General features: G+C 37.3%; 1 protein-coding gene across 1 annotated transcript in view; it reads right to left on the reverse strand.

Annotated features, from left to right (window-relative positions):
- The window catches only part of PHF14 (PHD finger protein 14), a 199,888-nt gene that overhangs the window by 131,351 nt on the left and 43,014 nt on the right, over positions 1 to 25,523 (reverse strand). Inside the window, exons 6-13 of the mRNA XM_068404755.1 lie at positions 21,495 to 21,606; positions 19,148 to 19,285; positions 17,262 to 17,408; positions 13,411 to 13,681; positions 12,720 to 12,826; positions 11,084 to 11,179; positions 9,412 to 9,515; positions 7,819 to 7,950 (exon numbers count right to left, since the gene is read on the reverse strand). Coding sequence (XP_068260856.1) covers positions 7,819 to 7,950; positions 9,412 to 9,515; positions 11,084 to 11,179; positions 12,720 to 12,826; positions 13,411 to 13,681; positions 17,262 to 17,408; positions 19,148 to 19,285; positions 21,495 to 21,606 — 1,107 coding nt within the window. The remainder of the gene's footprint in view (positions 1 to 7,818; positions 7,951 to 9,411; positions 9,516 to 11,083; positions 11,180 to 12,719; positions 12,827 to 13,410; positions 13,682 to 17,261; positions 17,409 to 19,147; positions 19,286 to 21,494; positions 21,607 to 25,523) is intronic.

Consider the following 25,523-nt stretch of genomic DNA (forward strand, 5'->3'; position numbering starts at 1 on the left):
TTTAATGTAAACTTAAAAATTATATCCACTGATAAGAGTCATTTTTTTAATTCCTTCTCACATTACACTTCCAATTTAAAAAACTATAAATCCTTTCAAAAAAATTCCAATCCATCACTGTTCTCATACAAAATATGTTTTTATAATACCAACTAAAAAAAAAAAATCAACACTATGTTCTGCTATTAATTAGCATTAACAGGGATACACATTAAAATTATCTAAATGAAGGAGCAAATTTACTTTGGAAGGAGACAAACAAAAAACATGTATTCAATTATTTGAAGATAAATGTTAATACACACTTGTGACAAGAAGGCATACTCATTTTACAGTAACATTTGGACATGGGAATCCAGTCTCTTGGATCTACCACCCTGCACCTATGATTTAAATCATTCCTGTTCTTTAGCTCTGCACTGTTAAAAGGGAAAGACACTGTTTTCCTGCTACATAAGCTCAGACACTTGTACAGAAACTATGCAGATCAGTGAAGTACTTTAGTTTCATTAGGGTCCTATTTAAATATAAATAAATGAAGTATTTTAACTTTGATGTTAGTGAGGAAGACAAACATCTTCATCACCAGATGAGGCACTGCATGCAAGTTCCTGAAATTCCATTTTTATGATCGAGCTTGCCCTGAAACAGGTGGTGCAAGTGTCACAGCAATCAAAATTAGAAAAAAAGTAGACCTACAAAACGAAAGCTGCAAAACCATAGTATGATGGGGGGGAGGGTGTGAATCACATCTTCTCAACCCTATTATAAAGTAGTCAAGCTTCAACTATAAAGCAGTTTGGTTGTTAGCTCCCAGAGGGCCCACAGAAAAGCTATTACAGACACACACTCCTCTGACTTGGAAACAATCTCCTAACTTTCAGCTCCTATTATGGTTTATTTCAACATGGTTCTTGAATTTAAACAACTCTTTTCTTGGTTTGGCCTAAGACAGACTAATTTTCCTTTCAGTGATTTCTCCTTTCAGCTAAGTCTCTTCTAAGTAACTGCACTTTCTGAAACTAACTGCGTGTTTTGCAGACAGTGTCTGCTTCTAGGACTGATAATGCTCAAAGTTTATAGTTATCACTGAGGCACTGGTAGGGATGATATGCAGAAAGGCTCTTGCTGTACTTATTCTTAGAGAAACCAAGGTCACTGTTAAATTCCTCACTGCTTACAAGTGAAGAGCCACAGAAGGGTTGCAGCTGCAGGGAGGAGTGGACAGGGCAGGTGACCCAAAATTGACCAACGAAGGTATTCCATCCCATACACATCATTCTCGGTATAAAGCGGGAAGATCATGAGGGTCTTGCACCCTTCTTCTATGCCTAGTGTCTGAAGAGGATTCTGTCCCTTTTCCTGCTGCCCCTGACCCCGATCCGTGCATCCCTGAATCCAGTTTCCGTCCATTGCTGGGCCCAGCCTGGGCCTTCCCGAAGCCTGCCCTGCAGTGCTGGTGGTGACGTGACCGACATCGGGGGAGCCCGATCTTGGTTTTGTATATAGTTGTATATATTTAATTATTTCCATTATTATTATTATACTCTTTTTCATTATTATAGTTTATTAAAACCGTTTTAACTTTCCAACCCATAAGTCTCTCTCCCTTTTCTCTTTTCCTTCCCCTTCTGGGGGCGCAGGAGAGTTAACAGAGAGCATCTGCCACTGGTTTAATAGCCAGCCCAGCCTTAAACCGTGACACTTGGAAACAATCTCCTAACTTTCAGCTCCTATTATAGTTTATTTCAACATGGTTCTTGAATTTAAACAACTCTTTTCCTATTCCGCTGTTTAATCCCAGTATATTCATAGAAAGCAGCCCTATGACTCCTCTTCCTTTTGGCTACGCTGAAGTCATGCTCATTTAATTTCACCTCTTCAAGGCCCATCAGTGAATAGAGAACCTAACACAACAGGTCACCTTTCTAACTGTTCCAATGATCTTCACCTACCTCTAAATTAGCAAGCATTGCCATGCAGCATAAGCAAATTAACAGGAGAAATAGTGCCAAAGATTCAACTCCTGTACACAGGTTTTGTTTTGCGTTTAGTCTGGACTTGCCTCATCTAGAGTCACAATCAGTAGTAGGCAAAAACATGCCTACTACTAAAAATTACTGAAATGTTTGATTCATCTAGAAATCTCAGCGATGATTTGAAACTTTTTAATCACACAGAAAGTCTTCGATTAAGCGCCAACAACCTACAGAAGAAAAAATGTTGCATGGCTTTGTTGTGTTTTCAATGTGTGCAAGAACCCACGGCACCAGAGATATGTTCTCATCTCACAAAACAAATGTATCTTCTCAACTCACTAGGAAAAAACAAGGACAGCAAATGAAAAGGAACACATTATTAATTTTCAAAAATCATTAATGGTCCAGGCTAATACTGAAACACAGTTTTTGTCTAACTGCATGATGCAAATGTTTCTGCATTGACTGATGGCAAATAGACTTTCGAGCACAGGCAACTTCAAGAAACGTACGAACCTGTAACGGGGTTTTACTTCAGAGCTTTCGTAAGCACTCAAAGACCAAAACGCTTTCTGTTTATGAAGTTTTAGAAACTGATAGCATAAGGCCTTTAATCTAGAAATTTACAAGTTGAAAAACTGAACTTCTACATCACTGAGAAAACAAGGAGAGGAAGGATAGTTTGGAGATGGGTTGTTTTTTTGGTGAAGTGGCAATGAAAGCCGTAGAGAGAAAACCCCGTTACTTCCCAAAAAATTTAGTACAAACAATGACATTATGATGCTTCCTTATGCTGCAACTTTACACATCAAAAAAATCTAAATACAATTTAACTGATGGGCCTGGCACATGGAAATTTGTGAAACGATGATGAGAAAAGCTGAAGAAACACTGAACACAATTCCTTTATAAATGAAAGGTCATGAAGTTGAAGATCTCACAAACAAGGCTCAAAGCCAACATACTGGTAAATGTAACACGAATCTGTTTTCATGTTTTAAATTTTAATAACAAAACAAACATCTTTGCTATATGAGACAGAAAACCAGATAAAAACATATGAAAATATTTTTTTGCAAAGGTAACACTACAAAAATTAGAAAAAAAATTGAGGTTTTGTTCAATTATCACATTATAGATGAATTAGACTGTCTTAACTGTGTTGTGGTACGTAGTTTCAGAGTGGCTTATGTGATGAAAATACAAAGGACTCAGACTGAACAAGCCACTCTTATAATCAAAACTGGGCATTATGCCAGAAGAGGATTTGGAAGAAACCAGCATCCTCTGCACACAGTGCTTACTGTGAAAGGAGTAAATTTACATCTTCTGTGCTAAGTGAACACGACAGTGCTTCCAGAAAACAGTTCTGCCCTCAGTGTTTAAAAAGGAAGACTGTGCAGTTATTAGTTAGAGTTTGACCTGTTTTTAATCAGGAGGAAACAGGTCTCGTAGACATACCCTGTGATAAATCACTTCTTGCAATGTTAGCAAAGAATTAAACCACTTTGAACTTGAGAAACGTGGACCATAGCTTTAAGATGACACCTATGCTCTGGTAATTTGAACAAAACACACGTCTTGAATGATGTTCTGGAAGTGGAAAAAAGGAGGACTGCTCTTATTCTGGAGATAAAAGATAGTATATATGAACTAAAAAATAGTTTGTCAAGGAGCTTCAAAGAGCATCTTTCAGACACTAAAGGTACTGAAAATTTGCCATTTGCAATGACCCAAACATCCTTCAATTAGGACAAGTAACAAATACATAAAAATGTGTATGGTGTATGCAATATTACATTGCACTCACACTTATAGAAGTTAATAATTTTATATCATTATGCAACGACTCAAGATTAAAAAAAAAATCAAGATGTGCTGGATCAGTACTGAATGAGTGGAGTCAGGAATATGAACAAATGTCCAGATACTGAATGAGTGTTCATGGGACTGCTGGTCAGGAGCTCCAGAGCTCATTCCATCCTATGGCCAATACTCTCCCACAGCAGAGTTATTACTAAAATAACTTGGCCTTCCAGAAAAAAATAAAAACCACCAAACCTAATATGATCATTAGTCCTTGTTTGGTTCATCTCAGTCCCCAGCATTTCATATGCTACCAGAAGTTATCACTGTTTTTCAGCAATCTCATTTCAATATAAAGAGCTAGTCCCTGTTGGTAGCTAACAAGTATTTTCTTAATGAAAATGTCAATATTTTACAATCAGATTTGGATTCATTGTATTCTTGTCAACACTTGTGCATTGCTTTTGTATCAGTTCAGATCATTCTCTACCAGGAAAATAAACAGTTCCCAGTCCATCCAGAACAGTCAGGAGCATAAAAGCACACAAGTCGTCAGACAGAATTACAAGACTTAATTTTATGATAACAGGTGAATCAAAACAATATTCCAGTGTTTAATCAACAGGATTTCTAAGCAACTGAAAATTTCCAGATTTTTAAATACAAGTATGCCACAGCATTTTACTCTATGATGAGAACTGCTGGTCTACTTTGAAAGCAGCACATCAAAACAGATAGAAATTAATGCTTTCATGTTTTATTACGTAAAACAGTTGTTATGCTCTTCCTCTCAAAATAAATCCCTTTGAAATGAGGACAGGCTTTGAACTTATGATGTTACAAGCAATTTCTTTCTAAAATATTAAAGATGTATAAATGTTACCTTGGAGAAAACCATCAGGTCTCTGAACAGGGGAAATTCTTAGTGTTCAGTGCTTGAAACCAGTTTCTAATAAGCTGTGAGACATTGGTGCTCATCAGGTTTAAACTGTTACTATGATTTCACTAAGACTACTATCATTACCTCCTTTTAACGTTTAGAAACATTGAGATAATGTCACAGCTTAAAGCTGGAACAGCTATTAAACCGATGACAGATGCTCTCTATTAACCCTCCTCCCCCAGAAGGGGAAGGAAAAGAGAAAAGGGAGAGAGACTTATGGGTTGGACAGTTAAGAGAGTTTTAATAAACTATAACAATGAAAAAGAGTATAATAATAATAATGGAAATAATTAAATATATACAAATATACATAAAACCATGATCAAGCTCTCCCGATAACGGTCATATCACCACCAGCACTGCAGGGCAGGCTTCGGGAAGGCCCAGGCTGGGCCCAGCGATGGACGGAAACTGGATTCAGGGATGCACGGATCGGGGTCAGGGGCAGCAGGAAAAGGGACAGAATCCTCTTCAGACACTAGGCATAGAAGAAGGGTGCGAGACCCTCATGATCTTCCCGCTTTATACCGAGAATGATGTGTATGGGATGGAATACCTTCGTTGGTCAATTTTGGGTCACCTGCCCTGTCCACTCCTCCCTGCAGCTGCGACCCTCCTGTGGCTCTTCACTCGTAAGCAGTGAGGAATTTAGCTGTGACCTTGGTTTCTCTAAGAATAAGTACAGCAAGAGCCTTTCTGCATAACATCCCTACCGGTGCCTCGGTGATAGCTATAAACTTTGAGCGTTATCAGTCCTAGAAGCAGACACTGTCTGCAAAACATGCAGTTAGTTTCAGAAAGTGCAGTTACTTAGAAGAGACTTAGCTGAAAGGAGAAATCACTGAAAGGAAAATTGGTCTGGTTTAGGCCAAACCAGGAGAGATAACTAATTATAATTTGTGCTTTCTTTAATGAATTAGCTTCTAAATATAAAAAAGATATTTTTTTCTTACCATTACATGTAACAGTGGATTTAGTTAAACACTTTCAAAATCATTTTTTGTATACTGTAATTTAAATGTCTATTAAATGTTGAGCATGAAATGGATAAAATGTATTGATAAAGTATATGACTCTAATCATCAAACCTTTTGCAAAGGCTCAGGTTAATAATTATGAGTAAATTATTAGCAGTGATAGTGGAATAGAAAGTAAAAATTAAGAAACAATTATTTTTAACTGTCTCCTGCTTACTATTTCAAAATGAACTAAGATCAACGTTTTTAACCACTTTATTTAAAGTATTTCAACCTGCCAAACGTTTCAAGGAATTTCCCACTATACCTATTTTCTTACTTTATCTTTTTGCATAAGTTCCCATTATTTTCTATACAAATATCTGAAAAGCACATGGCCCTCATATGAAAAAAAAAAAAAAGCACTTTTCTTCATAGTTTAATCAAAAGATTAAAATTGTATTCAAAACAGCAGCAGGGGGAAACCTGCTGAACTCAAACTTAGATTAAGGGTCCTTTCTACATGCTCTCTACTGATCCTGGAAAGAATACATAAAGGCATGTCCAATGATGAAAAGAATGCAATCAATACAGCTCAATTTGTCTGCTAGAATCTCACACTCCAGAATGTGCCTTAGCTAATTAGAAATAAAAGCTAAGTTTGTGATCTGAGATATAACTGAAGCATGAAATTCACAACAAAGATAAGTTATAGCTTTGAAATAAAACCGTTTTACTACCTAACCTGACCTATTCTGCCTTTAACACCTGCTGAGAATTGTAGTCTTACATCTTTTGGACTGATGGCTTCTAGTGAGCCTTTTCAACCTGGTTAAAAAGCAGAACAAAACCCAAAGAAACTCCTGTGCAAATGCAGAAGCTACCAAAAAAATAATTTAAAAAACCCTGCTTCTATATAACATAACCTCTTGGTAAATTTGAGCAAAGAGCTCAGAATGCCCTTGAAGTAATGAAAAGTCCAAAATCACAGACTACATTAAGTAATTAAGGAAAATTAAGTTCAGAAGAATATTAGTGATGGTGAAAAGCTTTCTGAGATTTTCAGCTTTTAAAGGAAATATCTATTAATTTACTAACTCGGCTTACCAGGGTAAATCCAGGTTTTGTCATGTTAAGATATAAAGAAAGAGAGACCTCCCATTTCATGTACCAGTCATCTTGCTCTGCACACAATCATCAAAACTACCCAAAAAGATGACTTAAGTAAATGTTTTATGGAGGTTTTTAAAAAAAAAAAAACAAGAAACATATGAAGGAAAACAGAAACCAAGTTTTCTCGATTAAAATACTTTACTGTATTTTTAGAAGGAATACTTACACTATTCTGATTTGATACCTTAACGTTCAGACAAGGCGATGATCATTCCTGGAGATGCTGTACACTAACTTCTTGCCAGATAAAAACTGCTTCTGAGTAACTGCTTCTAACACATTTCAGAGCAGTTTAGAAACATGCAGAATGCTGACACAACACAGCAGCACACTAACTTTATGACAGTTTGGAAATCAGCACCTTTACCACGTTATCAGTTATCCATTGTACCACTTAGCTTTTGTTCCGTTCCACTGTCACAAAAATAATTTTAATTCTTGGAAATGTAACTGCAGTACGTACGGTTATGCATAAGCTTCTGCCATTGCAGATTTAAGTCATAAGACAGAAATAAACTCAACTGATTTCCCATATTGCAATAAACTGATCTACTACTTACAAGTTTATTTTTAAGTGCTTACAAATATTTTCCTAAAGACTGGGACTGAGAGTTGAGTATCTGGGTCCTAACATACACAAAAGACCAAGTCTTTCATTTCCTGAAGGCAGTCTATAGTTTCCTACCATTATCATACTGCAGCATTAATAATCACAAATGAACTCAAAAGCTAAGAAAATTAAAGCTATAATCTATTTCTACACAGTGGCTAACAATGAAAATCTTTACAACTTTTTTTTTTACCTTGAAATATCACTGCTAAAAACCTCGAAATAAAATAACTCAGTTCAGACTGTATTACAGCAATGTCTAAATCACTTAGAATCTGCAAGCCTATTCACACTTACATCCTACTTTAAGTACAGAGATAGCACAAGACAACACATCAACTACATTCTTACCAGTAACTGTTCTTGGTCTTCCTTGGCATCCTTGTAAGAGGTGGATCCAGGCAACCCAGATGATAATGGAGTTTACAAGTATCACACAGTAGCAGCAGGTGTTGATCATGGTTCTTCTTGCAAATTCCACAACTTTTAATGTAGGTGGCAGAAAAGCATTATAATTACATTTGAAATCATAAAGAATAAATGATACATCCCAGCACATTCCCCAGCTTCAATACAAACATGTGGCAACTTCAATTCGAATGCATCATTTAAGTGCATAATTACTTTTTAAGGAGCTTCTACCTACACACAGTAAAGCATAAAAGGCACCTAATACAGTTAACTTAAGAATAAAATGTCTTTCAATCTAATTTTTGAGGACTTCTAACCAGTAAGTAATCACTTGATACTTCAACAAAATGTACCAGTGGCAAATGGAAAAAATGCTACTTCTGCCATCCAAACACTTAAACAGAAAATGATTCTGCTATTATAAGTCTTGACAATCATATGCTTATTTTAATAACACAAGCACCCTGAAATAGGTCTGTGCTGCTATTATGCTGGGCAATGTATCGACTCATAAGAAATTACATTTCCTTTTTATTATTTTACTGGAATTGAAATTTTAGTTATTTCAAAAAAATCAGGTGTTCATTGATTCCATTATCAAATGGGAGGAACTAAATGACTGGATTTGAACAAAACAGAACTAGTAAAGCATGACTCCTATTATTTGTTTGTGCATACGACTAAATTGCCAAATCCTCATCCGACTGCCATGTTCTTAAGATTTCCACCTCTCACAGCACTAGAATTAACTTTTGCTTATGTAACTCATCCTCTTCATTTAGCCTGCTAGCTGGGCAAGATACTGCCCACTTGCTGTGGCTGGAGGCCTGGCTGCTGCTCTCTACATAAGCAACAGACCGTGCCTCTTCTCAGCTAGTAGCAAGAGAAGATGATCCAAGACGGTATGTATATTTTGCAGTCATGCTCTGGGATCCTAGTATATGTTCCACTGTTAGCCTTAGTTAAAACCCAGTCAGTAGCTTCACAACTTTTAGGACAGAGGAAAAGGTGGAACAATGACAAAGTAAGCGAACACATTTTATTTTCTTGGGAATTAATAGAAGCAGGGAAATTTAAAACACAAGATATTCCAAAGGATTTGACAACCCATGAGCAAAAAGTAAAAATTCTTATGTGACAAGTATTTTATGCACCCAGCCACTGTGACTAAACAGCAGCAGCACTGTTCACAAAACCATCACCACAGACGACTGCATTCAAAAGACAAGATGACCAGTTAAAAATTTTCACATCACCGAGACAAAAGACCCTTATATTTCAGCTGTAAAGAGTTACCTTTGTCCTTAAAGCACTAGTGTCAAATTAGCAAAAAAAACCCCAAACCTTACTGATGTGTGCTAAGGTAAAGAATTGACTGCTATTCAACTTAGCTTTCAGAAGTAAGTAAAACGTATAGACAACTCTGAAGCATTTTGTTAATCAAAACCGAAACAAACCATTTTCTCTTAACACTTTTGTGAAACTATAGCTTACTAGATGTTGTATCTATTCTGTCAAGACTTCATTACTTGCCTATAAAGTACAGCCGGAAGTGCAGATGTCTTTTGCGTTCCTCCTTCCTTTTTACTTGGTTTCCTTTCCTTAGGAGCACGTAAAATTGCTGGTATGTTCAATTTCTATTGGATTTGAACAAATGCAGTAAACATGAGTCTTGAGACTTTTAGAGAACACCATTCCAATCTCAATGTATGAAGAACAAGACTCAAATTATGAGTGAGAAATTGCTTAGATAGCTATTTTGCAGACAAGGGCAATTACAGGTGTTTATATTACAAAAGCATACTGGGATAAAGTAATATTACACTCATTTTTTTATATTCAATAAATGACACATTGAAATACTAGCTTTTAAATTTTTCTTCAAGCTTCAAATAGAGGGATGGACATAGATGCCTTTGTCTAGGCAGCTGAAACAAGCAAAGGCAGATTCACAAAACTGACAGAAGAATACTGAAGCAGTTTATTTTCCCCAACATCCCTGCTATGCTGGTGCTCGATAGGTTAATTAGAAAAATTATCTTATTGGACCAAGCCCTCCACAAAGCAGATGAGATTCTCTTTGGGTTTCTACTAATCTGCAGTATGCTAGCTTCTCAGACAGCAACCATCTATCAAAGTCATTTCTCAGCAGTCCCCTGGGTCTGCATCTGTTCAACCAACTGGAAAAAAATGCCATGCAAGCTGTGCACATGAATTCTACTTAACTTTTCTTCCTCTTTTTTTTTAATTTAGTAATATTTGCACCAGGAAATATATTTGCGAATACTCACTCAAAGCCATCTTAAAAAGGAAGGAAAAAAATAATCTTGATTCAAGAGATAAGTTATGTAAGAATCTGTCTTCACAAGTAGAAAAAATAGGCGGACAAATAGAACCAGAAAAAGCTAGCATACCTTAAGAACTACTACTGCATAAAGAAAGCTGCATTTTCTGAACAGCAGCACAAAATCAGCAGTACCAAAGGGCACAACAAAATTATGACCTAATTGTATGTCTGCATTTTCACAATGAACAGTTTCTTCAATCTTCCTTAAATTCATAATTGGAAATAATGTCAATCTCTCTCTGACATCTAAAATGTCCACTGCCATTTAATATCTTTGACATAAAACATACATCAAAACACGGCAAGAATCTATACTTCTCTCTTTTCTCTGTGCGTATCAATGAGAACAAAGATAATTGCTGGCAACAGGAAGTAATCCATATCTTCTTTTCTCCTAGATATTTATATTCATTTGACCAAAATATTCTGCTCTCTACAGTTAAAAACCATGCATACCGTAGTTTTAAACATTTATATCTTACAAAAGCCACAAAGAGTTACGCATCATTTGAAGCCTACAGTAACTAAAGACAATGTGGACACAAAAATGGTAGGATTAACTCATGCTTCACATTAAGGTTCATCACAAACAACAGGTCAATAAGTTATACCAAATGAAAGAATTCTGCAAACAAGATCGCTACTACAACAACAAAATTAAGCTACAGGTTCCCAGTGGGTGGTTTGCAGAAGTCTAGATATTTCAATCAGGAAACATTATCCCCAGAGTAAAGCCTGGGTCTGATCAAATCAATTTATTCGGCCATAGAAGTGACAGACAGAAACAAAAAGGCCTATTCTTGGAAAACCAGGTCTGCCTACGAACTATAAAGAGGAGGGGGGAAAAAAACAACCAACCTGTCCAATGATTCTACCCAGCAGAGCCCAAATGCCTTGCCCTTCATTTCGCAGCTTTCCATTCATATTTTGTAGCTCTTCCAAGGACTCACACAGCTGAAAAGTTAAAGAAAAAAAATCAACAGGAATGAAAATCCATTAAGAGTTATTTAATAAAATTTATTCAACCTCTTACCTATCTAGGATGCATTACTTTATTGTGGTATTAAAAAACAACGGAACTCATGTCAATCTAGCTGAGACCAGTGCAATGATTCAGCAATTTAATGGAACTAAGATGAAAACCTGGGCAGCCACCTGTTTTGTAAAGAAGATCTGAAGCATTTCAGCATGAAAATAAGGTTTCATAAAGTCAATTAGAAAGAGAAACTAAAATACAGCAACATCTTGTATGTGTTGTCAATACTACTTAAGGAGCAAGATTATAACAAGTAACCACGTAAATGAATTAAAGCTCTATATGGCATTAACAAAGAACATTCACTCATTCTCACAGAAAGAGATATAGTTTATTAAAGGATGCAAGCAGAAAAAAAAAAGGTTTTTTTCTTCTGGAAGTAAATGTTCGTTACCACACAGCATACACAACCTATTAATTTGGCTAAAAGCCCCAAGCATGATCTCCTTCCTCTATCATCTTTGGGCAGTTCACAAGGACCTGCTGCTTCATTTCCATATGTTCTCACACACCCAAGAGCTTAAGAATTAATAGCAACACTATATTTGTCATCACTAACCATCACTTGATAGGTTGCTGAGTTCAGCAAGAATTGTAGCATACCACCTGTCACAAAAGATACAGTATTTCTATGTTCCATTTCAAAATATTTAAAGATTAAAATAAAGAAATTATTATTTAGTAAAAATGCAATTGACACACAAAATGCTTTCTTAACCACGATGATGAGTTAATAAAAAACTTACATTAGCAACATTTTGGGAGAGCAATGCCATCATTTATGGGCCCCAAATTTCCTATACTCAAACGAAACACTTAGAGGACACGATGAATGTGTGAATACTGATTATTTCAGCCTGAAAAACTCACCAAGTCATCAAATCTAGGATGAACACAACTGGAGTTGGAGTTGACATAAATTAATTAATTAATTAATAACACTCCAACAATCTTAGATTCCCAATTATCAAGTAGGGTTCCAAGTAGAGAACCAAGCAGGTTCAAAAAGAACCTAGAACTGCGCACAAGAAAAACAACCAAAGAAAAAAAAAAAAAAATAAAAAAAAACACAGAGAGAAGAGTCAAACTCTGTTGTCTCAAAGTCTCAAATGAAATGCATATAGAGAATGAAAAAAGAAGGGCTTTAAGACACAGTTCATTCATGAGAGGGACCTGTCTGTCCATGTGCAATTTGTTAATGGAGCTCTCAGTGAGATCAGTTAAAAGAACTCGTGCCCAGCCAACAAATGACATTTTAGAAGTTGATTCTGCTTGCATGGGGGGGATGGACCACAGAATATTTTCAAAACAAGAAATACATTTTTAAATATTAGTTTTGAAGTAAGAATGGTTTGTATCTTTCTTTCTAGGTCATTTTGTTTGGAAAGCAAAATGCTGTCAAAGTTAACAGCAGCAATACTAAAACAGTACAACAGTTAATTATCTCTTTTTCTTCACCTTATTATACTCCACATGAAGCTTTTCTTGCTCATTTTCTAATTTATCCTTGATATTCTTCTGTTCAGCCATATTCTCCTGGATTTGAATCATGCGCATATTTCTCTCTATTTAAAAGAAAATTGCATTATTTCCTATCCTTGGCTATATTTTCAGGTTTTATGCACTGAAAAAAGTGAAGCAATGAAAAGCATAAAACCATAACAACACAAAACCACAAAACTATAGCCCATAGGCTTATTAACAGACCGAGTAAAATGAACAGTCATAACATTTACTTTCTGCTGCATAACTAGCACAGTTATTTAAATAGTGAGCTTTGATCAGTCATCTAGTTAACAGTCTCAAAGATAAAATCATGCCATTCCACATTCTCTATATGGAAGGAAAACATAAGAAAAAAAATGACACCAAAGGTACCTAAGCTTCCACTCCCTTCTTAGCAAAGACACTGCCTCCTGTTTATATTTGAAAGATATTCTTCTTTTCTGCAATGTCTTTTTAAAAAACAACCTTTCTGTGTAAATACAGATATCAAGCACTAATATATCCAAAATGAAGTAATAATTTATATTTATCTATTAATAACAAAGAAATACAAGTAAAATAAAAAAGCCAATGAATCAGCACAGTACAGATATAGCAAAGCGATAATTTTTCATTGAGAAAAATATGCAGTTTTCATTCTTACCAAGGTAATAATTCACAAAATCAGCAGTGAGAGCTGGTTGTTTGTGTTTTCTTCTTCCATCAACACTGGAACTAGTATCTGAAGTATCCACTGGAAAAATGTCTGTACTAATTCCCATTAACTCAGCTTTGCGCATAAGCTTACGTATGGCTGAAGCGCTACTAGTAAGTGGTCGTGGTAGCTTCTCCCTGGGAACCCAGGCCTGAGGCCTGGTGGTGCGGGCCAGCTCCGCCTTGGCACGATACTGCTGCAGCCTGGCATTGATTCGAGCCTGCAATAAAGAATTCCATAAATTAAAAATATAAAGGAACAATTCAAAATTGGTTTTGAGTTATATCCTTTTGGAACACATCCGCAATTTATTTGCGCTTTAAAAGCCGCACTATCTAATCAATGTTATATTCATTCTAGAACTCTGCGACTCAAGAAAAAGCCACTGAATCAAACATTTGATTTTACTTCAAAACACATACACAAATAACACTATCCTTTCACTAGGTTTTGGAGGTATTCACAGGTTTCTTGATGAGATCTCCCCACCAATGAAAGTAACACAAATGATTGCAGGCTTTCAGACAATCCCTTCTAATAATGATAACTTGATGGGACTGTGAAAACTCACTACTGGGAAAAGCCTTGCCTGACCTATCAAAAATACACTTAGATACACTCTAAATCGGTATCTACATGAGTAATAAAAGTTGACGAATAGCATTTTTGCCATATCTGACATCCTTTCATAGGAACTCCTTTCTCAGTGCCATATCTCCTTGTAAATGTTAAACTAGCTTATTATAACATGCCAAAACCACAACCCAAACAGAACTGAAGTAGCAATAGAAGCTCACAATATATATTGTTGATGACATCTGTATATTTGTGACCATCTGGGAGATCAACGCCAGAAGATCAAGTTCTTACTGACAGTTGGAAAACACTGTCTTGCGGGACTCTACGTAGCGGCAATTTTAGCAGAAAATGACATCAACATACAAACCTTCAGAGGCAAAACTCCAGCTGACTATCAGTTAGAAGCTGTTTACTTGCCTGCAGAAAGAAGAAACTAAACTAATCCAACTGCCCCACCATACGGTATGAGATACTCCTGAGACAAAAGCAAAAAAGTGTATATATATACACACGCTATGGTTAAGGAACATCTCTGATTACAAACAGCATCACTGAAGGTAATATTACAGACAGTTTAACACACCTTACTTTACTAGGTCTTGAACATTAATGACCAAGAAACATGGCAAATGTGGCTCGCAGGCCAGCTCTGACCCCAAAGGCTTTTTTCTTGGACCCACATCAGCAAGCAACAGATCCACCTACAGCCACCACCTCACTTTATTCTCCACTGGAAGGAAAAAGGATGGTTTATAGCTTCCTCAGCTAAGATGCTTCTTCACTTATTACATGCTCAGTTTTGAAACCCTTGGGGTCCTTTAAGATGTCATACAACTGTATACCCAGAGCTTTATTCCAGAAATAGATGAGAGACTAAAATGACTAATGTCTAAATGGAATCCTGAATTCAACTACATAGTTTACTCAAGAAATGCACATTTCCTTTATTGAGATAAAAAAAAAGTATTTCAACGTAGAACATCTTCCAACAATCCATAACAGTCCTAGACAGCTTTATATACTATATTCTTTAGAGGGATTTACTTTCTTGGGCCACAGGACTTGCCAAGACCATTGGCTCAGTTTTTTTCTGCCTGGGCTACAAAATACCAAAAATCCATTTTTTCTCCTTCAAAAGTGTGCCTCAAAAATCCACTTTGACAATACCAGATAAACTACTTGTACAATTGCATACTTATTTATCTCAGTTCAATGTTTATAAACCTTACTTAAGCCTACAAACTCCCCTGGAAGTAAGCTTTTTTATGTACATACATATATATACATACTATATACATATATATTTACCTCAATCTTTTTTTCAGACTAAGCTGTCTCAAGATTCTTATTTCTCAGACAAAATCCTAACAAAGATGGTTGAATTCACTGGGGGGATTTTAACTTCCTCATGCAAACAACATATGGTAAGGTAAGGGGTGAATTTATACATACTTTCTGTCAACTCCCCAGTCAGACATTTCCAGTATGTATTAAGTATCCCCTCACAGTTCTGCATTTCTAAAAAGGCACAGAAACCACTCAAACAATTACTTCATCAAATCCCAATTCATACAACTGGACATGGAAATGTATTTTTCAAGAATTCAATCTGTTTCCACCCACGTAAACTCAAGCACACACACAAGACTAATGCAAACTCATACAACACCAGAGCCATCAACAGTGAAATCAAGTGGTTTTACAGAATATATGCAAGTTATCAGATTTGTATCAAGAAGCTTATGATATCATGTCAAGTAACTCCACCTGCAGTTTTCAGCATTCATTCTTTTAGTTTCTAAACATTTAATCCAAATAATTTTAAAAGTCTGCAGGGTCTTGGTTTGGAGGAAAGAGGAGGAAGAGAGGGAAATGCTGGGAACTTACCAGCATCATCAACACCGTATAACAAACGCCTGAAAACAGAGCTAGTAAGTCCTGCTGGACCCAAACTGATTTTGCACAACCAGCACTTACCATTATGTTGGGTAGTATTCATATTATTGTGATTTCTCCACTGAGTGTATTCAGCAAGAATTATGTAACCAGTTTTAAACAAAACTACACAAAGCTCAATACATACCCCATAGAAATATTTTATTCAAAATTCTTTTATGATAGTTTGCTCATATTCATTCTCAAATGAACAGGTCATTTTAAATTTAAATTCTCTTCTCCTATTCGAAGATCTTTGAAGAGCTAGAAAGGTATGATTTTTTTTATTTAAAAAGTTTGATGATACAAAGATTTATCTTCTGATCTTTACATGACAGTACTCTCTTCAGAAAAAAAAAGCAGCTATTTCTCTCCCATAACTGCCTTCCATTACTCACAGCATCTGCTACTTTCTGCAACAAATTAGGCAGGATTCATTCAGATAAGCTGCTTTTCTACACAGGTATGATTTTTCTACAGAATGTAGTTAAGCCTAAGCAGTGAAAGCAAAGTGTGCTATAAATTCCTCAGATCAGAAAAAATAATAAAGTACACACATTAAAACATACCAAAGTACACTGATCCCCTCAGAAGGACTGAAACCTTTATATTAACAGGACATTTATCGGTTGAGCTTATGCAGTAACATCCAGTTTTACATGGATCTGTCACTAGACAGGGATACAGACTTTAATATTTTCAGACAACTCCCGCTCAGCAGCACAGACTCAGTTTCTGTACCTACACAATTTTTTTTCAAGGAAATCTTCACTATGAAAAAAGCACACACCAGCACACAGAATTCTACTTAGGTCTCCAAACGTGAAAAAGGATCTAACAAGAAAAAACTTTAGGCAGGCTAAACTCTTCTGCCAAGTTCAAGGTATTACTAAAGGAAAAAAGTGGATTTTTAATGAACTTGGATGTAGAAATATGCCTAATTTCTTGTCTGGCTGGCTTTTTTTGTTAAGAATCTTGAAGAAAATGTTAAACAAAATCTATGACTACAATGAAAATGTAATTACCAACTTTTTGCCACAAAACCAAACAAAGTAAGATTTCTCAAATCAGACAAGCATACATATCTCTATTTGATAACTAGTTTATTGAGAATTGTTCTTAGAGACCAAAACCTACAAACAATTCACTGCTTCGTAAATGACCATGCACTATCAATATATTTCATGTTTCATTTCCTACTATATAACAATTTCCCATCCTCTTCATTTCTTTCTTGTTTAACATGGATGATTAATACAGACACATTTGTGCCATGAATACAATACCTGAGCTTCTGGTGAGAGCTGTTTTTCTCTTTCTTGCAAGGACATTTTACAGTAAGATTGTAATGCCAAGTAGTTCTTCCGCTTCCATTTTCTGTCTAACCTGTCCGCATGCTGTTTACAATAAGCAAAAAAAGGGTCAGCTATATCCTGTTGCAGAGAAAACAAAGGGGAAGGAATGAAAATAAAGTAAGATATACAAGGCCAAAAGGCTCAGAACAGCAAAAACATTCTGGCAATCAGTTCACATGTTCAAATAGACATGTTTTTAAAAACAACTAATATGTATGTTTCTAAATCAATTTTGACATGTTGACGTAATTTACCACATAAAGTGTTTTTCCATTGTTTTCATTGCATGACCCTAAACATTTTTAAACACATTAACTATTTAACTCTCTACTGCTCAATCTCTATTTTCTCATTCACAGAAGAAATAGCAGAAGAAATACCTATGTACAAATCCATTTAGCATATAACATTTATTGTTAACTTTCCGTTGCTTCACTGTGTCATCTTTTGCATTATATCCTACAAGGGATTAACAATTCTGAATAATACAAAAGGCAATATTTGGTTTTCTCAAATTATTTTCCAAATGTTTTTGGTGGCTATACCCCCACATGATTTATCATATCTCAGTTTATTTTTTTTTCCATTTTTCATTCTTCGCTCCATCAGATCTGCACATTTTCATGGCTATAAGTTTATAGCAACTTTTAGCACTTACAAACCTTGCAAGGAGACTACAAATATCTGAGCCACAAGGAGATACGGTTTGAGAAGTATATTTCATTGTCAGTATATTTTCAGAAGTGTAGAAACATTTTGAAAGTGTGTAACAACTTCCAAAAATTAGCAGCACCTTAAAATTAAATTGTGAGGCCTTGATTAAAAATATTTTGGTTACAAAAAACATGTAAGAAAATTTTAACGTAGAAAGGCAAGTAAATGCATATGCCTACAAGAAATTCACACAGAGCGTTTGAAGAATCAACATTACACATAATTTATCAGGGACAACAACAATGAGATAATTGTACTATTTTCCTATTTATCAATCTCACAGAAGAAAGTATTTTGTGATTCCTTTAAGAATCACTTACTGGCCCACTGTTTTCAGAAACAAGCGTGTCAATGTCAATAGTGCAAGTAATGCTTGTTTGTGTGTTACCTGTGGTACTTCCTAAAGCAGTAAGTTGTTAAATTGTGCAGCTATGAACATGACAGGCTTAATCCAAATGATATGTATCAGGATGAAATTTGGCAACCTAAAAGGACTTATAGCGTAAAAATGAATTCAGAAGTAGAAGCGTCAAATCTAAATTGCTTTAATCATATTACAGGAAGAAAACTGGTAAGAACAGATATTAAAAAGTTATCAGTAGGTAATAAATGTTTTCATTCTGATTCCTAAGATTGATGTTACTACAAAGGAAGTCATATACCTGTACTGCAATTTGAAGAAAATACTGGAAAACATGCATGAAAAATGGCATTAGAAATGTAGTTAATTTCTCAAGACAGTCCTATTTGGTACGAAACAGAGATTACTACAGTACATGAACAGCTAGGTAAGTATGCCAGCCTAGGTGATGTTCAAGAATTAGAGTTAGAACTCACATCTGTATTGACTGATAGTCATACAATTAAGCTAACTTCTGTGTTAACCTTCTCTATCTCTTTTTCCAGGCCATTTCAAAAGGTGCTCAGAGTTGGACAATTTCGTGAACATAGAGCCCTCCCTGGACAGTCCCTTTACTCGGCATATCACTTCCTACCGATTTACAAAAGCTTTGCTCAGGGTTAGTGAGCAAAAAAGGCACTATTTCAGGTCGTCTTCACAAGCTTTTGATACAACTCTTCTATTCTATCCTTTCCATAGCTACCTCTTCTGCTGCTGCTTCTGAGAGGAGGCCTTCCTTCTGAGCGCAGGTCACATGGAAATAAGCTCTGCACATCCCAGCATCACAACTAATGCATACACCAGTTCTGGCAAAACGAGGATCTTCGCAAAAACTGCATTCCTTTACAAAGAAGGGTGGAAAATGCCACAGTAAATATTTCAGGTGTGTTTTTCCCGATATTTGATAATTTACATCTTACATATAAAAACCAAACAGGTATGTTTACTCCTGTGTGGTACAGAAACCAAGAATGCTGCTGACAGTTGACACTACCTTATCCCTTCCCAACCCCCACTATTGTTTTCATTTTCAATAAGCAATGGAACAGGGCTTAAACAAACTAAACAGCATGTTGGATGAATTTTTATATGAACTTCCATGTCTTGTATTCCCCTTCAGAGCAACAACTAAATACCACCCAAGCAATTCATGCATAATTAATTATATAAGTATGGTATCATAAAACATTACTGCTCAGCAAATGTTCAATTGTTCAACAAGTTCAGAGGATAAACAGCAAAAAAAGAGCAGTGCTCTTGGATGACTGAAAACCATAAATAAGTACATAGATGTCCTTTGATAAGCAACGACTAAGGAGCAAATGTGTGACAATGCAGAAAGAAATACCCAAGAATCATAAATATCAGTAAAGGAGGTTGTGATTCATGTAAACACTGCACTATGGCTTCAGCTACATGCATGCTAGGCACAGCCGTTTGCAACAGAGCAAACAGACATCCACTCGTGTGATCTCGAAAAAAAAAAAAAAAACACAACTTATTTTTCAGCCAGATCAATTCCTTAGTCTGTTTCAACACAAATCACACCAAACAGCTGTGCCAGCAAACTACAGTGATGAGCACACAAGCACAAACAAGCAAATGGGAACATGGGCTGCTTAAGCAATGCTACTACCCAGTGCATAAAGATGATCTAAAATTATATAGATGTGCAATTCTTAATCTCTCACACACTGAACACAGAGCAAAGCTGTGTATCACCTACAGAAAATATCTCCATGCAGAAAGTTAACCAACAACAGAAAGGAATGGCAAATAAAACTCAGTGAGTGAAGAATCTCACAACACCGCATACACTACCCTAAAAGGGCACCCTTTAGCTGTGCAACAGCAACACATAGATAAGAAATGAAGTGGAAAAGAATACAATATTAAGCTGGTTTTGCAGGGGGAAATTTAGCTAAGTAAGCTGTAACTTTCACACTTGATACAGCAAAAAGCGTTTGTTTACAGCTCTGCAAAGTAATAAAATACGCCCAAATTCTTAGCCCCGCTCCTATACATCACTCTTGTTAATAAAAAAAAAAAAGTAGAATGCACGATTCATTGCAACAACAGTTTATAGGGCTTTGGGAGCTTGCTCTGACTTTTTTTTTATACAAACATTTCTAAACAATGCTAAATGCCTCAGCAGGCCCATGCTGAACACGCTCCTGACACAGGTAGGTCACATACAGGCAATCCAGAGTGTTTTAATTTATTTTATATATGTATTTTTAAAAATGTACTATATATTTTCATTTAGTATTCAACTTGACAAATTGACATTCCAGGAAATGAAACTGACTATGCACAAATGAAGCATTAGAGCAGGAGTACAACCACCTTCCCTCACATTAGCCTGATAGGTATGGCTTCTTCACACTGTCCCCATTAGCTACAGAAACAGTACTTAGCAAATTACTGAGTGCTGTCCTCTGCCCATTGCAATGGTTTGCAATGTATGGTTTGTGCATGATCACTTTTGATCTGGATTGAAAACATCCACATGTAAAACCATTTTCATTTTAGAGCCATTTTTCCGTTCAAGTTGAAGGCCCCATGTTGTTGTGGATTTTTTTAAATACTTCTTTGCAACAACCTTTTTACATGTATTTTAGTTCATAATTATGTAGACCCTACAGTAATTCTTACTGAATGTACATCTGTCACTTTCTTAATCAACCTAACCTTCCATTTTTCCACTTCGCATCCCAGAAATCCTCTTCACTTTCCATCCTTATTTTGGCAATTTGACACTAACTGACTTCAAAAGAAAGTAACTAGCACGTGTGTAAAAAATAAGGGAAATTAGGGGGGAAACAGTGACAGAAATCATGGAGAACAGTGGTAAATGAAACAGAAAGAAAGATGGAGGGAAGAGCAATGGTATAACAACCATGAACAAACTTCATCTCATTTTTAGTCCTGAACCTCACTGCAATTGCTATAAACAAGAAAAACAAAGTCGGGAAGATGTATGTTATTCTATAATATGTAAAAATGTAAAATAAAGCTACTTGTTGGCAGTACGTCTCTTCTAAGCTTACCTTGGCACCATATTTTGAATAATTCATTTCTGTAAGTGTTACTGGCCGCAGTTTGTCAATATCTCCAAATGCCACTCCTGGAACATACAGGGCACAAACAATATGGACCCACCTAAAACAGCAGATAAAATTAGGTTACTGTCATCAACATTTTGTTTGTATATTATACTCACCATTTTCAGATTTCAAAGTGCTTTGTAAATGCTACAGATGCTAGAAAAAATGTGTTTGAAGGAAAGCACATCAGAAGCAGGGAGAGAATGCACATTTCGAATTCAGCAGTTCACACAATGAACCATAGAGTAAGGCTTTACAAAGCCGCTGGGATTGCTCCGTCTGTCTGGATCAAGGGTTGGGCTACCCATCACCTTTCTGTTCTGATGGCTCACACGTGGGGCTCCACACCACTTTTTAGGCAACATGAAATGTATATGAAGATTTTGATATTACTTATAAAGCTAAGGCAGACAGATACTTTCATGACGGGGCAGGGGGTGGGAAGGGGAGGAACAAAATTATACAGGTAGTCACAGCAACACTAAGCTCTAGGCATATAGCTATGAAGTACCTACAACACAGCATCAGTCAGACTTTGCACTGTTACAGTGACACCTGTTAGTATGACCAAAACTAACTAGTTTTAAGCAACACAGATAGGAGGTGCATTCAGTTACAAACATACCTATGTCATATTACAGAAATGCCTATCTGAAAGTCAGATGGACAGACTGCTACTTTGTGGAGGCTTGGTTAAGTGAGAGGGGGCATGATTTCATGCCACTGAGCAGTCTGAGCAATCCAGGCTTTGAGCAAGAGTTAGGCCCAGAGCGAGTCACCTTGGACTCTCCTTGAACACTGCAAAAATGCAACAAAACAAGAACTTGGCAGCTGTAACAAACAGATAAAAGAAACAGGAAAAGGGGAGGGGGTGCTCATCGCTCTGTGTATCTAAATATATAGACCAATCGTATATGCTACTAGTACGCGTGGACAGCAAGGCTTTACCAATGGAAACGCGGGCTTTGGTGCGTGATCAGCGTGCTCTCTGCTTAGAGTCTATATATATCCTGTACGTATAATCATTAAACGGAGAACTTCCATACTCATATTGGGATTGTGTCGTTACTCTGGGACCGTCGCCCAGCACCCGTGAGCCGCGCCCTCGACTTCCCCTTTTCTTCACTACTTAGCTGTACTCTTCTTCACTGGCCATGAACAAACTGGAGGGTAATAGGTCTAAATCTTCAGCCCCGAGAGGCATGAAATGAGACAGCATGAATCTGGACCTCAGTGTCTAGTAATTAAATACAACACAATGGCAAAGGCTTCAGCCTCAAGTCTGCTTTTGACAGATATCGTGATTATCTCCTGAAACTCTGTTACCAAGAGACAGCCTTGCAGCAGAAGACATATTTTCTTCTTCTTACATAATGAACATTTTCTAAAAGATCCAACTCTCATTGTCACAAACCATCAGTTCATCAAAATTTGTTCTACGCAGATGCATGACTCAAATCAACTGAGACAAACTACTCCAAAAACCAGTGTTCCTCCCAAAAATAATCTTTGTTTTATCAAAATTCCAGAAACTATTTGCTACCCCTTGCTAAGTCACTAGGTGGGAGCAAACTGTCATAGACAGAAGGTCAAGATTGCTACTTTCTGTGATCTTAAAATATTCAAGAAAACTGCCTTACCATTGCAGAGGTGTGTAGCTACCACTTTCAATCTACAAGCTCCCAGACGACATGGGATACAACTAGAGACTGCGGATGTAACTGAGCTGAAATATCCTGTGTTTGACCCTGAGCATGTATGTTAATTCAGCACTTTGCAATCTTCCCAGTCATTAACATTTAATAATAAATATATCACTAGTGAAGACTAAAACTTCTGTTCTCTTCTAATAGGTCCTCTTCTGCTCCCTGTATTCAAGAAGACTCATGATGATGCCAGAAACACTTCTTCCCTTGGCTTTCTCATTACCCACATACTGCAATTTTCCAACCTCCCTAAATACCAGGGGTTCAGCACAAACCTGTTACCACCTACTTAAATCTGCATCCATGCTGCTGTGCTCTTTTTCTCCAGTCTTCTACCACTGTTTAGCCTATGTCTTCTCCCTCCTCTTTGTTTCGTGTGTCAATAAAAAAAATTCAGTTGGCACCAGAGCAGTAAGATCCTGGTTTTAGCCACACTTAAACAGCATGTTTATTAACCTGTTATTAACTGGCTGTCTACTGACCAGAGAAACACTGAAGCTGATGGTTACACCAATCAGGAGCTACATGTAACCCTGATTTCCCATGTTTGCCAAATCAGCACGTTTCTCACCAGTGGCCCTTAGTCCTACAATGCTGGAATTTATCATATTCAGAATTATTAAGAAATTATTCTTAAGAAAATTATTATTAAGAAAATAATGATCTTGCAATGTACAAAACTGGCAGACAGACTGTTTATTTAGCATTTTCCCAAAAATAGTCCATGATAATAACTGGATAACAGAAAAATCCCAGTAACAGTAAGAAACTACTTACAAGTCATTAACTCACTTCACTCTATAAGAAATTTCTCAGTAAACCTAACAGGTCACAACACTGACTGATCCATAGTGTCATATCTGACAAGACTCTTCACCTGCATATTTGAAAACAAGTTTTTACCCTATTGTAAATCACGCAGGTTTGAGATGAGAAGTGGTAAAGTCCCTTTAAAACATAAAAACTTAAAACAGTAAGAAGAATGTATATCCGAAATACACATTTACATGCAACAACTGCACTGCTTTGTCTTTACAGATTTTACTAGGGTTATCCCCATCCACAAAACTGTTTGATCATAGCACTGTAACTACTGGAAAACTCAAAGAAAATTTAAAGATGAGTTACAACCTTGTCTTTAAACAACATGGTACAAATATGACAGCATGCTAGCTGCCAGAGAACAAGCTGAGACACTCAAGTGTTCTGCCAAACTTCTTGCTGCTCAGATAGGGAGTGAAGCTCATCATTTTTTTTTACACTATGAACACTCCAGCATGCCAGCACAACCCCCTAACTTAATACAATGTTATACGCAAAAAATAAGATTCTTCTTATTACTATGAGGGCGACATCGGGCTTAACCGGGCGGTTTTCGTACTCTGGGCCCCCCCTGAGCCCCCCGCGAGGATCAGCCCCGAGCTGCTTTCCCCCCCCCCCCCCCCGCCCCGGACCCGGAGGTTCCCGGCAACGAATCAGGAGAGGAGGGGGCGTAGCCGGAGGCACCACGGGCGATTTAAGCGATGTAAACGCACCACCCCCTGTGGTCGGGTGATAAAAAGCCTCCTGGAGGGCAGGGACTAGTCCCTGGCCAGAGGGGAGAGGGAGACTCAGCTGTGACTGGGTGTGTCCCAGGGCAGGAGAGGCTGCAGTTGTTTGCAGCTCGTTGGGGAGGGCGCTGACTCCCTCCCAGTGCACAAGGTGAGGAAGGTGCCAAGGAGCTGTGAACCAGGGGTGGCACCAACAGGTATTTCCCAGTTCAGTGGAAGAACAATGGTATCTACCCGGTGGAAGAAGACCAAAATGGATGTGGGAACCCAGACAGAGCTCCCACGGAAGGAGGCAATGGTGCAGGTCGCAGGCTGCAGGGAATGCTACACCGTCTCTGTGGTGTCAGGGGGCTGTGTGCGCTGTGAGCAAGTAGATGATCTGCTTGGCCGAGCGGCACAGCTGCAAAGCCAGGTAGAAAGGCTTAGGAGCATTAGGGAGGCTGAAATGGAGATAGACTGGTGGAGCCAGGCTCTGCCTTCCCTGCAACAAAAATGGGAGCACCTGCCGGAGAGCTCCCAGGATTGAGGGACCCCTGTACTCTGCCCCTCTCAGGTGGAAAACAATAACCTAGAGGAGAGGAGTGAGTGGAGGCAAGTCTATGGCCGTGGCAAAAGGCAAGTGCCCTCCTTGCCTACCTTGCCTCCACAGGTGCCTCTGAGCAATAGATATGAAGCCCTAGTGGAATACAGCCGGTCCAATGGGGATGTGGTGGAGA

This window comes from Nyctibius grandis, chromosome 7 (genome assembly GCF_013368605.1).
Source record: "Nyctibius grandis isolate bNycGra1 chromosome 7, bNycGra1.pri, whole genome shotgun sequence".
Taxonomy (NCBI): domain Eukaryota; kingdom Metazoa; phylum Chordata; class Aves; order Nyctibiiformes; family Nyctibiidae; genus Nyctibius; species Nyctibius grandis.